We start from the raw sequence: 15,105 nt of genomic DNA, 5'->3' as shown, positions 1-15,105 counted from the left end.
GAAAGTTTACAGAAATAATTATTACATACCACAGTTTAAAATTTATTTAGATTTACTTTATATTTATTTATAATAAATTATAGCACTATATTCATTTTTCTTAGCACACTTGATCTTTCTTAGCTGAAAGATTGATATATGCATATATATTGCTCTTAGATTAAAATAAATTCTGAACTGGTGAAATGTGAACACTGAATTGTTTTATATTTTATAAATCTTATTTTCTATTTATTTGGTTTTTGATCATGGCTTACACTTGTTTCTCATATTAGAGACCACTCCTGGTGGGCATATGGGATAACATATGGGATGCCAGGGATTAAACCAATTACAATCACATAAGGAAAGGTACCTACATTTTGTATTTTCACACTAGCTTCTATTTTTCTATTTGAGAAACAAAATAAGTTGATTAAATATCATAAACATTTTTAAATTAAATTTCAAAGGAGAATATCTGATCCTAATTTTTGAATTCTAGATATCTCCACTTTATTGTTAAGTTTTCTCAAATCCTTTTTAGTTTGTCCCATTTTCATGGTGACTTTCTTACCTCTTTTTACAAAATTAAAAGCAAAATATAAAGTTTAACTATAAAATATAGTTTATTTAAATCAAAGCTATCAAATTGTTGATGATTATTAGTGAAATTTCAGGTTGGTATTTATTGCTGTTATGTGAACATAAAATTATGCAATTTAGTTTTGTCATATTTACAGAAAAATTAGTACATGACTGGTTGTTCTAAAAGTATTCTATACTTATGGTTTTCACCATGAAATAATATTTTTAGCATCACCCATTTCCCAGATAACCAATGAAATTGAAAACATAACTGGGAGGATTTGAGGTTTCTTTATCTTCACCTTCACAGTCTGAGAATTAAACAATTCATTTCCAAATTTCTTAATGTTATTTTCTCATGCTATATTGATATATTTAATAATAATATTCAGAAATATTGTCATTGTGTCATTTATTTGCCTTTACAACAATTTTTGCATGAACAACTCTAAAATATGCTTGAAGTTATATGGTACTTCTATCATCTTATTTTCTTACATATATATAGATACAGTTATTACCAAATCTAAGACAACCTCTCCTCATACATATCTTTATATATTTTTTATTCTTTCTAACATTAAACTTTGTAGTTTTATACTTGTTTGTTTCATATATGTGCATATATAAGCTATTTTAATTTCAGGTGAAGAACACATTGAGGCTGATATGTATACATACAGCTATGTATATACACAAATAGGTTTGTGTACATATGCCTCTATTTTCTAGTGACATTAGTAAAAGGTTTGGCTAATTCTATTGTCAAAATTGCTAAATGCAATACTAATTGCTTTCTTATTGCTACTCTTTAAAACATAGAACTTTTAAGACATTATTGCCCTATCTATTAAATTGCTTCCTTACTGGATAAAATATGTTTTTATATATAAAGATGTTTGCTATTCATGTATAGTTAGGAACCACACATTTCTCAAAGTTTATTAGCTCTGCAAAATAGATAATTCCTTTGTCCACAAAATCAGTTATTAGTTTAAAATATTATCATAAAGCTATTGAATAATTACATACACATTCACTGACACAGTTTTCTTGTTTTGTTTGTAGGAGAATATGTTGTTATGACAGTTTACTTCCACCTCAGACGAAAGATGGGCTATTTCATGATTCAAACATATATCCCGTGTATTATGACAGTGATACTTTCTCAAGTTTCATTCTGGATAAATAAGGAATCAGTTCCTGCTAGAACTGTGTTTGGTAATTGAAACTAATTTCTTGAGTGTTTTTGTTCACAATGTATTTTTATCATGAATTAAGGTCCTAGCATTTATATACTATTTTTATTTACATTTATATTTTTTCCAAGTATAATATAAGCACCATGGTTGCAAACATGTTCATAGTTGGGTTTCAGTCATAAAGTGTACACCCCCTTCACTAGTGCAATCTTCCTTCCACCAATGCCCCTATCTCCTACCTCCCCCCCAACCCCCCTAAATGTCTTCAAGACAGGCATTCTACTTCTTTCACTCACTGTTATTGTCATGATAGTTGTTAGTGTAGTTAGTTCTCTTATTGTTCTCACTACTCTTTGTGGTGAACTTCATATTGTGGGCTGGTCTATATGACCCTCATCTCTAGTGTCTCTAGGTATTATTACCATACTTTATTTTATTTTTCTTAAATTCCATCGATAAGTGAAACTATTCTTTGTCTCACTCGTCTGAATTATTTCATGCAGCAGAATTTTTATCCATGAATAGGAAAATTTTATGACTTAATTTTTCCTAACAGTTGGCATTGTATTCCATTGTGTATATTACCAGTTTCTTTAGCCACTCATCTTTTGTCAGGATACTGGGTTGTTTCCTGTTTCTGACTATTGTAAATGAAGAGGGCATTTTTTGTATTGTGTTTTTGTGTTCCTAGGGTATATCTCTTGGAATGATATTGCTTGATCATAGCAGCTCAATTTCTAGTATTTTGAGGAATCACCATATTGTTTTCCAGAAAGGCTGGACTAGATTGCATTCTCACCAGCAGTGACTGAGTTCCTTTCTTACCACATCTCCCCAAGCACTGATTGTTTTTGTTCTTTGTAATGTGTGCCATGCCTTTGTGGTATGAGATGATACCTCTTGTTATTTTGATTTGTATCTCCCTAATTATTAGTGATGCGGAATATTTTTCATGTTACTTTTGACCATATGTATTTCTTCTTTAAGGAGATGTCTGTTCATTTCTTATCCCAATTTTTTTGATGTGGTTAATTGTTTTTATTCTTATTAAATTCTGTCAATACCTTGTATGTCTTATCTATTGCCCCTTAACTGATGGGTATTGGCCTTTCTTGGATGGCCTTTGTGTCTTCTTCACTATTTCCTTTGAGATGCAGAAGCTTCTCTGTTTAATGTATTCCCATTTGTTTATCTCTGCTTCCACTTGTTTGGAGAGTGCTGCTTCCTTCTTGAAGATGCCTTTAGTCTCAATCTCATGGAGCATTTTGCCTATGTTTTATTCTATATATCTTATAGTTTCAGGTTTGATATCAAGGCCTATAATTCATTTTAATTTGAACTTTGTGCATGGTGTGAAGTATATTTCTGGATACACTTTTTTTTTGCATGTGGCTGACCAGTGGTCCAAATACCACTTGTTGAAGAGGATTTTCTTGCTTCATTTTGTGTTTCTTGCTCTTTTATTAAAATTAATTAATTTTATATTTGGAAACTTTCTGTGAATACTCGTCTATTCCATTTATTTGAGGGTGTGTCTTTATTCCAGTACTATGCTGTTTTAATAACAATGATTTTAATGTTTTAATGTTTAAACTATAATAGAATTTAAAGTTGGATACAGTGATGATTCCCATCTTCTTTTTCCTAAGGATTTCTTTAGCTATTCATGGGCATTTTCCTGTTCCAAATGAATTTTAAGTATTTAATCCACTTTTTTGAAGAAGGTCATGAGTATCATTAGAGGCATTGCATTAAATCTGTATAATATTTTGAGGAGTATTGCCATTTTAATGATGTTAACCCTCCCAATCCATGAACAAAGCATGTGCCTCCATTTCCTTGTGTGTTCTCTTATTTCTTTTTCCTTGAGGGGGTCACACCCAACAGTGCTCAGGGGTTATTTCTGTCTCTGCCCTCTGAAATCGCTCCTGGCAGGCATGGAGGACCATATCGGATGCCAGGATTTGAACCACCATCAGTTCTGGATTGGCTCTGTGAAAGGCAAAGGCCCTACAGTTGTGCTATTTTCTCTGGTGGACCCCCATTTTATTTTTGAAACAGTATTTTGTCATTTTCTTTGTGTGGTTTTTCACCTTTTTTAGTTAAGTTGACTCCAATGCATTGGAGTTTCTGTGGCTGTATTATGAATTGAATTGTTTTGTTTTTTTTTTAAACATTCATTTCTTTTCTATCATTATTGGTATATAAGACGCCATTCATTTTTGCTTGTTAATTGTGTAGCCTGCCACTTTGCTATATGAATCTACTATTTCTAGAAGCTTTTGGTAGGGTTTTTTGGGTTTTCTAAATACAGTATCATGTTATCTGCAAACAGTGAGAACTTAACTTCTTTCTTTCCTATCTGGATGCCCTCGATATCTTTTTCTTGCTTAACTGTGATGGCAATTACTTCCAGTACTATATTGAATAGGAGTAGTAAGAAGGGGCAAACTTATTTTGTAACATATTTTAGAAGAAAGGCTTTTAGTTTTATCTATTGAGTATAATATTTTCCATTAGCTTGTGTTAAATGACCTTGATTATATTGAGAAATGTCTTTTTCATTCCCATCTTTTTGAGAATGTTTTATGAATAGGTGTTCAACCTATGATATTTTTAATAAAATAGTTAACAACAACAATAATGTCCTGAGTAAATAATCACATAACTTTTTATTTTATAACAAATCAAAATAAGAGGGAATGTGGGCCGTCCATTGAATTCCTGAGAATTCTGTTTTTGAGACCAGCAAGTAAAATGTGCCTTTGAATATCATGAACTTTTTTGTGATATTATTGGGCTCCTAATTCAATCTTGTGCAATTGAATTAATATTATAACTAGATGTTGAAAGAAAATGTACTGGGAGTTTAAAATAAATAAATAAGATTATGAGTGATTTTAAAAGCCTCAATCTACCTTTTAATGAAGAGGAACAAAATGCAAATGATTTAAGAGGCTTGAGAGATAGCACAGCAGTAGGCCATTTGCCTTGCACACAGCTGGTGGTTGTAATCCCGGCATCTTATATGGTCCCTGTGCTGCCAGGAGCAATTTCTGAGTGCAGGGCCAGGAGTAACCCCTGAGCACCTCCGTGTGTGACCCAATAAAACAAAAGAATGATTTAAATCTATTGAATTTGATAGTTTATTAGATGATTATTCTAATTATGTCGTCTTTTAAAATACAGAATATTTTTGTATTATTATAAAGGGTATTTTGAACTATCTTCTACACTAATTATTTCTTTTTTTTTACTTTTATGTTTTTATATACTTTTTATTTTAATTATAGTGGCTTACATATTATTCACAGTAATAGGTTTATGTTTTACAGCTGTCTTTCAGATAGAAGCAATTCTTTTCATTTGATACCTTTATTGTTTTCTATTTATAGTGTTAAGGAAAAGCATTCAGTAGCTAGAAAATGAGGAAAATAATAGCAATTGTTTTGTTACTTTTGTTGGTAAGATTGATTGATAAGCTTTGAATACCCTCTTGATTATAAATTTGTAGGTATTGCCCTGTTTCATTTATCCTTAAATAATGAGTTTCTAGTGTTGTAGAGAGAAGAAACAATAATTAAAGCTGTGTCCATCAACATTTCCTTTTATAAAAGACATTGTGAGTAGGTTCTATATCAGTTATTATGGTATTTGGTTATATAATGATACTATTTTTCCATAGTTGATAACAGTATCTTTTTAAACTTTATAACAGTAAGTTAGCTATTATTACTTTTTATGCACAAGAGAATGATTTAAAGGGATTAAAACATTTAAATTCATATCTGTTGAGGGGAAGAGATAAAAATTCAACTGTGCTCCAGGCTTACTTGTGACTGTGAACTCAGGTATTATTTCTGGCTGGGTTTATATGGTGCTGAAGATGAACCCAGGTGAACTTCATGCAAGGCACATAATTTACTTTCTATACTATTTCTCAAAACCTTACATTTCTTTTAAGTTTCGAAATATTTTATCCTTTTTTATTCCTGAATAGTATTACCCAACCCATTGTATGTATGAGATGATTCATTTTGACTACATTTAACCACCAGTTGGCTTTTTTCATATACTGAATTTTGTAAATAAAATTATAGCAAACATGTGAGTATATATAGTGAGTACATATATCTTGTTGAGTTTAGTATATTGTTTTTATTAAATAACAGCCAGAATAAGAATTGTTTTAGATTAAATGATAATTTTATTTTTTAATATTTGAAGAATTGCCATACTGTTTTCCTTTGACTACAAATTGTGTATTCCTATGATCAGTGGGCAGAATTCCCTTTTCTGCATCACTAAAAATATATCTCCTTGTCTTTTGAGAATAATCTTTCTAACAGGTTTTGATTTGCATTTCTTGGTGATATTGGTGTTGAACATCTTTTCAGATGCCTGTTGGCCATCTGTTGTCATCTTTGAAAAATGCCTATTCAGACCTTCTACACATTTTTAAAGTCAGGGTTTTTGTTCTTTTTGATTTTTGAATTGAATGATCCTTTAGATGATTTGGATGCTAACCTTTTATCAGATAAATGATTTGCAAATATTTTTCTCCTGTACAATTGGCTGCTTTATCAATTTGCTAATTTTCTATGCTATGCAGAAATAGTTGAGTCTGATATAAGTCCTTATTTCTTTTGTTTATATTATATACTTTATTTAAGCACTGTGGTTATAAAATTGTACATGGTTGGTTTCAGTCATAGGATGTTTACCATTTACACCAGTGAACATTTCTTGCAAGCAATGTCCCCAGTTTTCCTTTCATCCAACTTGCTAGGCCTGTCTTTGGGTACATCATATAAGTTCTCTCTCTTTCCTTCTTTTCATTTAGACACTGTAGTTTTCACTATTGTTAATGAAGAAGTATCATGATTATAACTTTATCCCCTTTCAGCACTCATTTCTTGTCCAGAGTGGTCAGTTCCAACTATCATTGTCACAGTGACCACTTCTGTAACTGCATTCTCCATACTTCATGGCTAACGTCTTATTATTGACTGGTTCTCCTGATACTCTTCTCTACTGTCTGAATATTATTACCATACTATATTTTATTATATCCCACAAATGAGTAAAATTATTCTATGTCCATCCGTTTTCCTCTGACACATTTCACTCAGCATAATAATCTCTCATAAGTAAATTTCATGACTTTATTTTTTTCCATATAGCTACATAGCTTTACATTGCAGTTTTTTTAGCCACTCATCTGTTCTCAGGCACTTGGATGGTTTTCAGATTCTGGCTATTGTAAATAGTGCTGTGACAAGAATAGAAATGGTGAGGGCTTTTCTAGTCATCTTGAGTTCGTAGGATATATCCACAGGTGAGGTATCACTGAATCATATGGAAATAAGTTATAGCTTTTAAAAGGAATATTTTTATGAGGAATATCCACATTGTTTTCCAAAAATGACTGAGCCAGGGTAATTTACTACTAGCAGTGAATGAGAGTCTCTTTCTCCCCATCTGCATGCTAACACTGGCTATTATTAGACTTTGTGATTTGTTCCAGTCTCTATGGTGTTAAATATCTTACTGCTGTTTTGATTTGCATCTCCCTGATAAAAAAAATGGTATGGAGAATTTTTTTATGTGGCTTTTGGCTCTGTATTTCTTTTTTGAGTAAATGTCTGTTCATTTTTTCTCCCTATTTTTGGATGGGGTTAATTGTATTTTTCTTAAGTTCCTTCAGAGGCTTTTATATCTTAGATATTTATACCTTATCTGATGGGTATAGGGTAAATAGTTTCTCCCATTCAATGGGTAGCTTTGGTATCCTAGTCATTGTTTTCTTTGAAGTGCAGAAACTTCTCAGTTTAATATATTCCCACTTGTTTATATATGCTTCCATTTGCTTGAAGGGTGTTTTACTCTTTGAACATACCTTTAGTTTTAATGTCATGTAGTGCTTTGCCTATGTTTTCCTTTATGTATCTATTTTTCAGGCCTAATTTTAAGGCCTTTAATCCATTTTGATTTGACTCTTGTACTTGGTGTTACAGAGAGGTCTGAGTTTATTTTTTTGTATGTATTTGACCAGTTTTCCAAGAGCTACTTATTAAAGAGGCTTTACTTGTTCCAGTTTGTATTTTTTCCTATTTCTTGAGTCAAATTGTGAATAAGATTGTTTTTTAATGTCACTTTTTTCTATTTTACTATTTTTATATAGAAAAGCCATAGATTTTTTGTATTAATTTTTTAGCCTGCTACTTTACAAATATGTTGCATCCAAAACTTTTTGGCAGTGTCTTTCAGATCTTTTAAATATAGTATCATGTCATATGCAAACAGTGAGTGCTTGACTTCTTCCTTTTCTATCTGGATGTGTTTTATATATTTTTTATTGTCTAATTGCTATGGCAAGTGTTTCCAGTACTATGTGAATAGTAATGGTGAGAGGGGGCAAACTTGTCTTGTGCCTGATCTTAGGAAAGACTTCTAGTTTTCTCATGTTAATTATAATGTTTGCTATAGGCTTGTAATAAATGGCCTTTACATTTAGAAAACTTCCTTCAATTTTTATCTTGTTGAGAGTTTTTATCATGTACAAATGCTGGAGTTTGTCAAATGCTTTCTCTGCTTTTATTGTTATGATCATATGATATTTGCTTTCCTTAATATGGTGTATTATATTGATTGACTTTCTTATGTTAAACCAACCTTGCATCTCTGGAATAAATCCTAGTTGGTCATGAAGTATAATCTTTTTGATGAGCCATTTGATCTACTTAATAGTATTTTGTTGAGGATATTTTCATCTGTGTTCATCAGGGATATTAGTAGTTCTCTTTATTGGTAATTTTTCTGTCTCCTTTGATATTAGGGTGATGTTAGGTTCATATAAATTGTTTTGGGGTGTTTCTGTTATGGTAGGTAGTTATGTAGACCCCTTACTACTTCATGTTTAATTCTTGCAAAGTTATAAATTTTCCTCTTAATACTGTTTTTGCTATGTCCCACAAATTCTGATAATCTGTGTCTTCATTCTCATTTGTTTCCAGGAATTTTTTTAATATAATTTTTATTTTGATCATAGTGGCTTACATATTGTTGACAATAATATTTTAGGTACATATTTACATAAAATCAGGGGGGATTCCCATCACCAAATTGTGCTCCCTACACCTCCGTTTTTGTCCTACCTCCCATATCCTCTTCCCTCACCCCCAGGGTTGCTAGAATATATGGTCCCCTCTGTATCTAGCCTACTACTTAGTAGTCTCGTGCCTGTTTGGTCCTGGTGCCTCCCTTATTTCTCCCTCTAACTTCCTTTTTGATTTACCTCTGACACACTAGTTGTTCAGTAGTGAGATTTTTATTTTTTAAGTGATAAAGATTTTCTATGTTTCTATTTGTTATTCACTGTTTTAATAATAATAATTTTATTTTGACCAAAGTGGATTACTTATCTTTCATATAATATTTTAGGTACATATTAACATTAATTTTAGTGCATTATGAGCTGAGAAGATAGTTGACATAATTTCTATCCTTTGGATATTATGATGATATGTATATGTATCTACATACTTGTTCATATATGTGGATATATATGGATATATTGGTAATTAATGGAGAATAAAGTTTGGAACACAGCTTCAGACTGTAGAGGCATATTTTATGGCCCAGTATGTGGTCTATTTTGGAGAATATCCCATGTGCATCAGAAGAAAATGTGTTTACAGCTTTATGGAAATGAAATTTATATATTATTTCTCTTTTATTCATCATTGTACTGTGATTAGGATGTGCAGTACTTTTCTTTGGAGCTCTATGAGCATCCAAGAATAGGGTGTGAGGATACTTCAGCTTTGGAAATTTCTCTGTGATGATATCTTTGACTGTTGCTTCTTCATAGAGCTTTTCTTCCTGGATATGAAAAAGCCCAATTATTCTCATGTTGTTCCTGAGAAATTTATCACAATGGTCTAATTTTGTCTGTTCACTTGTTTTGAGAATATTTTCTATATTCTTTTCTTTTATCTCAAGACTCTTTTCAAATTCCTTCCACTGAAAGGAGCTGTTAAGCATTCATCTTACAGCTCACTGATTTTTGTCTTCAGTCCCAGTTACTCTGCTGGGAGGCTTTCCAGTGAGATTTTCATTTCACTAACCATGTTTTTCCATCTTGATATTTAATTTTGAAGTTTTCTCATTTATACTCTCATGTCTTGTTGAGTCTATGGACTATCTGTTCTATGGTTTCTTTGAATTCAGTGAATAGCCTTGACATTTCCTCTCTAAAGTTCTGATCAGATATGTTATAAAGATGGTTGCTATTGGTTGAGTCTTCAGGAATAGCATCTTTAGTCACAAAATGTAGTGGGGTTCAGCCTTGTTTTCCCATTGAGCCTTTTAAGTGTGGTCCTGTTTTTTTATTTGTTGTGGTGGGGATCTTTGACTAGAAAAAATGTGTGACATCAAGCAAAATTCACCTCAGTTTAGTTCAAAAATGGCACCTTTTTCGGAGAGATACCATGGAGATAAGGTATTTGCTTTGCATGCAGAAGGACACTGGTTTGAATCCCAGAATCCCATATAGTCCCCCAAGCCCGCCAGGAGTGATTTCTGAGCGTAGAGCCAGGAGTAACTCCTGAATGCTGCCGGGTGTGACCAAAAAAACAAAAACAAAAACAAAAAAACCCAAAAAAACAAAAAATAAAAATGGCACCTTTTCAATCTAGTCTCCACCCAAAACACAGTGCCACCTCCACCACTCACTGCTGGCTAACAGTCTTTTTTTTTTTTTTTCTGATAGCCACACTCTTGCCTGGGCTCACTACCCTCTGTTCAATTCTAGATGGTGCTTTTTTAGTCCAAATTCTGCTCCTTCCTTTTGCTTTTGTTGACTTGCTTTTAAAAAATGAACTAAAAAATAATTATTAAGATTGTTATCAAAGAGTTTACTACTCATATCTTCTAAAATTTTACAACTTTCAATATTTATCTGTCTTTAATTTATTTGATATAATTTTTATATATTATAAACTAAAAGCCAAGATTTATCTTTGCCCTTTTCAAATAAAATTGTTAGTAAAGATTTGTCCTTTTACTGTTGTATATTTCTGATGCCTTTGTCTTATATTAGTTGAAATCTTGTATGTGGATTTATTTCTGGATTTTCTGTTTGTTCCACCAATTTATTTCTTTTAATGCAGCATTGTACTATTTTTTGATCACTATTACTTGGTTATATAATTTGAACAGGAGAAGCAAGATGCCCTCAATTTTGTTTGCTTTCTCAAAATGCTTTGACTATTCAGGGTCTTTTGTGGTTACATAAGAAATTTAAGATTCTTAATTTTATTTCTATGATAATTGGCATTGTGATTTGTTATAGTTACATTGAACATATCTACTGAATTAGTGAGTATAGTTGTTTAACAATGATATTTTTATTTCTTGAATATAGAATGTTTTTCCATTTGTTTGTTAATACTTTGATTTCTTTCATTATTGAATTCTCAGTTAGAGTTCACAGGCATTTTACTATCTTTTACTTCCTTGACTTATTTTGTATAATATATTTCTTTTAGATTAAATCATAAAATGCTGAAATCATATTCTTAATCACTTTCATATTCATTAATCTCTTGTATGTAAGTAAAACAGATTTTTGTATAATGACTTATATGAATTTATTGATTATTTATGGAAAGTTTTATAAAAGCTAACTTTTTGTTTTCTCTATTGAATATCAAGTTTTTGTATATAGTGACAGTTTTGCTATTTATTTTTTATTTATTTAAGTTTTATTTCTTTAGCTCTAATTTTTATGTTTATAATATTAATAAAAATTTTGAATATGAACATTAATTTCTTGTTTCTAAATTTAGGTGGAAAGTTTTCAGTTTTTCACAATTGACTTCTCATATTGTTTTTATTATTTTGAACTATTTTCATTGGGTCTGTGCAATATCCTAGATAATGCTTATAACTGAAACAGGGCCAACCATGTGCAAGGCAAAATCCTTAACCCATATAGCATCTCTCTGACTCAAGGGGTTTTTATAAATAACAAATGAATGCTGAATTTTGTCTAATGTATTTTCTTCATAATTTATAATTATCTTACGTTTTTATTTTGTTCATGTTAATATACTGTATCACATTGAATCACAGATGTTGAGCTACTAGCTAAACTTCAAAGTAAATTTCACTTTGTCATGGTATATGATTCTCTTAATATACTGTTCAATTGGGCCCGGAGAGATAGCACAGCTGCGTTTGCCTTGCAAGCAGCCTATCCAGGACCAAAGGTGGTTGGTTCGAATCCCGGTGTCCCATATGGTCCCCCATGCCTGCCAGGAGCTATTTCTGAGCAGACAGCCAGGAGTAACCCCTGAGCACCGCTGGGTGTGGCCCCCAAACCAAAAAATATATATATACTGTTCAATTTATTTGCTAGTGTTTTCTTTTGCATCTACACCTAACAAGGTATTTTGCTTTTAAGATTTTCTTTTGCTGTCTTTGGTTGGTATGCCTTAATAAAAGGAGTTAGAAAGTATTCCCTCTTCTTATGTCCTTGGAAGAGTTTGAAAGGGTTTGATGTGATTTTATTTTTTAATTCATGAATAGAATTCACCTGTATAGCCCTGAATTTTGTTGTTGTCAGAATAAATTTCATCTCCTTACTAGCAATAAATCTTAGATATTTTAGTTCCTCCTGACTTACTGTATATTCTAGAAATCTATTCATACCAAAGTCATATTCTTATAACTGATGAATTCAAGGTAATTTCTCTCCAACTTTGAGAACTTTGCCATGTCTACTCTGATTTTTTGACTTTATTAAGAGTATAGAGTTGAAGGGTTTATGTTGATTCAAAAGTTGCTGATTTGCAGATGTACCTTGTCCATATTTCTTCCCTTTGAAATATAGCATCTGTCTTTGTACATATTCTGGACATTATTGTCACTGGGAAGAAAATATCAAGTATTGGGCCCAGTAGTTAAGATTTCAAAGCCTTAGGATGCTTTTTGGAAAGAAAATATATATTCATTGTGCCTGTAGTATGGCATTTTCCTAAACAAGTTATGTCTAAAGTGCTCTCTATCGATTAGCACTCTAAATGAGTAAAATTCATTTAAAATAGAATAATAAAAATTTTTCTTAACACACTGCAAACCCGATGCTGACAAAGGTTTGATACCTGGCATCTCATCTGGTCTCGAATTTCATCTGGTCTGCCAGTAGCAATTTATGATCACAGAGCCAGGAGTAGTCCCTGAGCCACTCTGGGTGTGGCTCAAAAACTACACCCGGAAAAATTAAAACATTAAGTGTATAGGAAGATATCATTAAATTCTCTCCAAAGTTCTATCTTCAAAGTCATATACCTCTGTTTTTTAATTATTCCAGTACACTAAAACATTAAATATAAGTAAAAGCTAGCTGGCATATCTAAATCATTACTATCTCATTTTCTTGGAGTGGCTAGCCAAAAATTTACTCTTCTATACAGTTTTAGCCTACTCTTACACATCTTTCATAGCCAGGCAATCAGATGCATTTTCAGTATTCTAAAAGCAAGTACTGGCACCAATACTTAAAGTTATTTAGGGCAGGTTTAATGTTTTTCTAGATGCAGAAGATACATTGATTGTTATCTGAAGTTTATTTTTGTTTGCTTCTCTGAGTATTTATTTAGCTAAATGTTCCATCTAAAACTGAGTGTAATTAGAATATTTCTGTCATACAAGTTCTTACTTAAATTTGAACACCACACAAAGAAAACTTAATTGTCTAAGAGTATAGTGACTTCAAATACTGAGACAATTTATCTTTTTGCTGTACTAGTTTTATACATAGGCATAGCATATGAACCATAATATCCCTTTATCAACATAAAGTGATTCTCAGAGATAAATCCTGACTGCATTTAAGAATCACTCCCTGTTATTGCCTAGGGGACCTTATGGGATGCAGAGAGTAAAGCTGGGTCAGCCAGGTTCAAGGCAAACAACCTGCTGTACTATCACTCTGGGATTAGACTGTAGTATCTAATTGGTTATCTCAAAACTTTAAAATCAAATGGATTAAAAAAAATGACAGAAAAATGGAAAGTAATCACAAGTTTGGCATTCTTTTCTGCTGATATCTATAGTATTATTTAGGATCCTTATTATCTAAGTGATAAATTCTTACAATTGGAAATTAATTTTGGATATATGACTCAATAATTACATTGATATACTTTTTACATTTAAAGTTATTTTTCTCTACAAAGAAGAATAGGATGAATAGCAGAATAGGATGAAGACCACTATTTCTTGTTCTCTAGAGAAAATTTTATTATTAAAATTGTGCTCAATTTATTTCCATATACTTTAAGAATATTTTTATTGAATCCTGACTGCATTGTGCAAGACAAAAAAAACCCAACTGTTGCTCTTGGTTTATTTTGAATTTTAATAGACCTATTAACTTAGATTGTTATAAATAAAAGGAAAATTGATTTACATTCAAACTTTCCAGTAAATTTTTCGTTGTTGTTTGTTTTGGGGTCATCTAGTGACATTTGGGAGTTACTCCTGGCTATGTGCTCAGAAATCGCTGCTGACTTGGGGAACCATATGCTGGGGGATCAAGCAACAGTCTGTCCTAGGTTAGCACATGCAAGGCAGATGCCTTAAGCCCTGTGCCACTGCTCTGGCCCCTCTAGTAAAATATTTTAGAGCTATTTTGGTGTTTGTTTCTTTAAATATAGCAACCATTATAAGATTGCTGTATTTCTTTTTGAGATGAACATGAAGCCCTAACAGGTATGATCCTTGAGTACAGACCAGATAGAAGACCTGATCACAACTGATTATTACCCCAAAAAGAAAGAAAATGGAAGACTAAAAGTTCTAAGTCTCTTTCTGAAATAAAGACCAATAATAAATTACATTTTAATAAGTGTCAAACTATAAATGACTAAACAAGATTAAACATTTACATTAACTTAATAACACACTAAAATATTACAGTTTTTTAGTAAAGGAACGCATATTCTAAAATTTCATTCTTTGTAGATTTTATACAGTATATATATTGTTTATATTTTGCTCATTCTTATTTTTTATGTTTGAGGTTCTGACAATTCAGAAGGTATTAGAAACATTATGTAAGTGTATTAATTTAAAATGAAATTTTATTAGTGATACATTTTCATGTCTGATATTACAAGATTTTAAGTAAATTTTAGAAATTAGAGAGATTTCAAAGGTTCTTAGATATAGGACTCTGTGCACAAGTCCTCTAGTTTAATTCTAAGTACTTGATGACAATTTGAGTACTATCTTTTTACCTGGTCACCCCAGCACATCTGAGTCTAAG

The 15,105-nt window shown here is 31.6% G+C and overlaps 1 protein-coding gene across 2 annotated transcripts in view; it reads left to right on the top strand.

The window, feature by feature from the left end:
* The window catches only part of GABRA4 (gamma-aminobutyric acid type A receptor subunit alpha4), a 91,231-nt gene that overhangs the window by 27,064 nt on the left and 49,062 nt on the right, over positions 1 to 15,105 (top strand). For both annotated transcript variants that reach the window (XM_049790148.1, XM_049790149.1), the window contains one exon: positions 1,636 to 1,788. In XM_049790148.1, the coding sequence (XP_049646105.1) occupies positions 1,636 to 1,788 (153 nt within the window). The remainder of the gene's footprint in view (positions 1 to 1,635; positions 1,789 to 15,105) is intronic.

This window comes from Suncus etruscus, chromosome 16 (genome assembly GCF_024139225.1).
Source record: "Suncus etruscus isolate mSunEtr1 chromosome 16, mSunEtr1.pri.cur, whole genome shotgun sequence".
Lineage (NCBI taxonomy): Eukaryota > Metazoa > Chordata > Mammalia > Eulipotyphla > Soricidae > Suncus > Suncus etruscus.
This window is presented reverse-complemented; position numbering and strand designations above follow the sequence as displayed.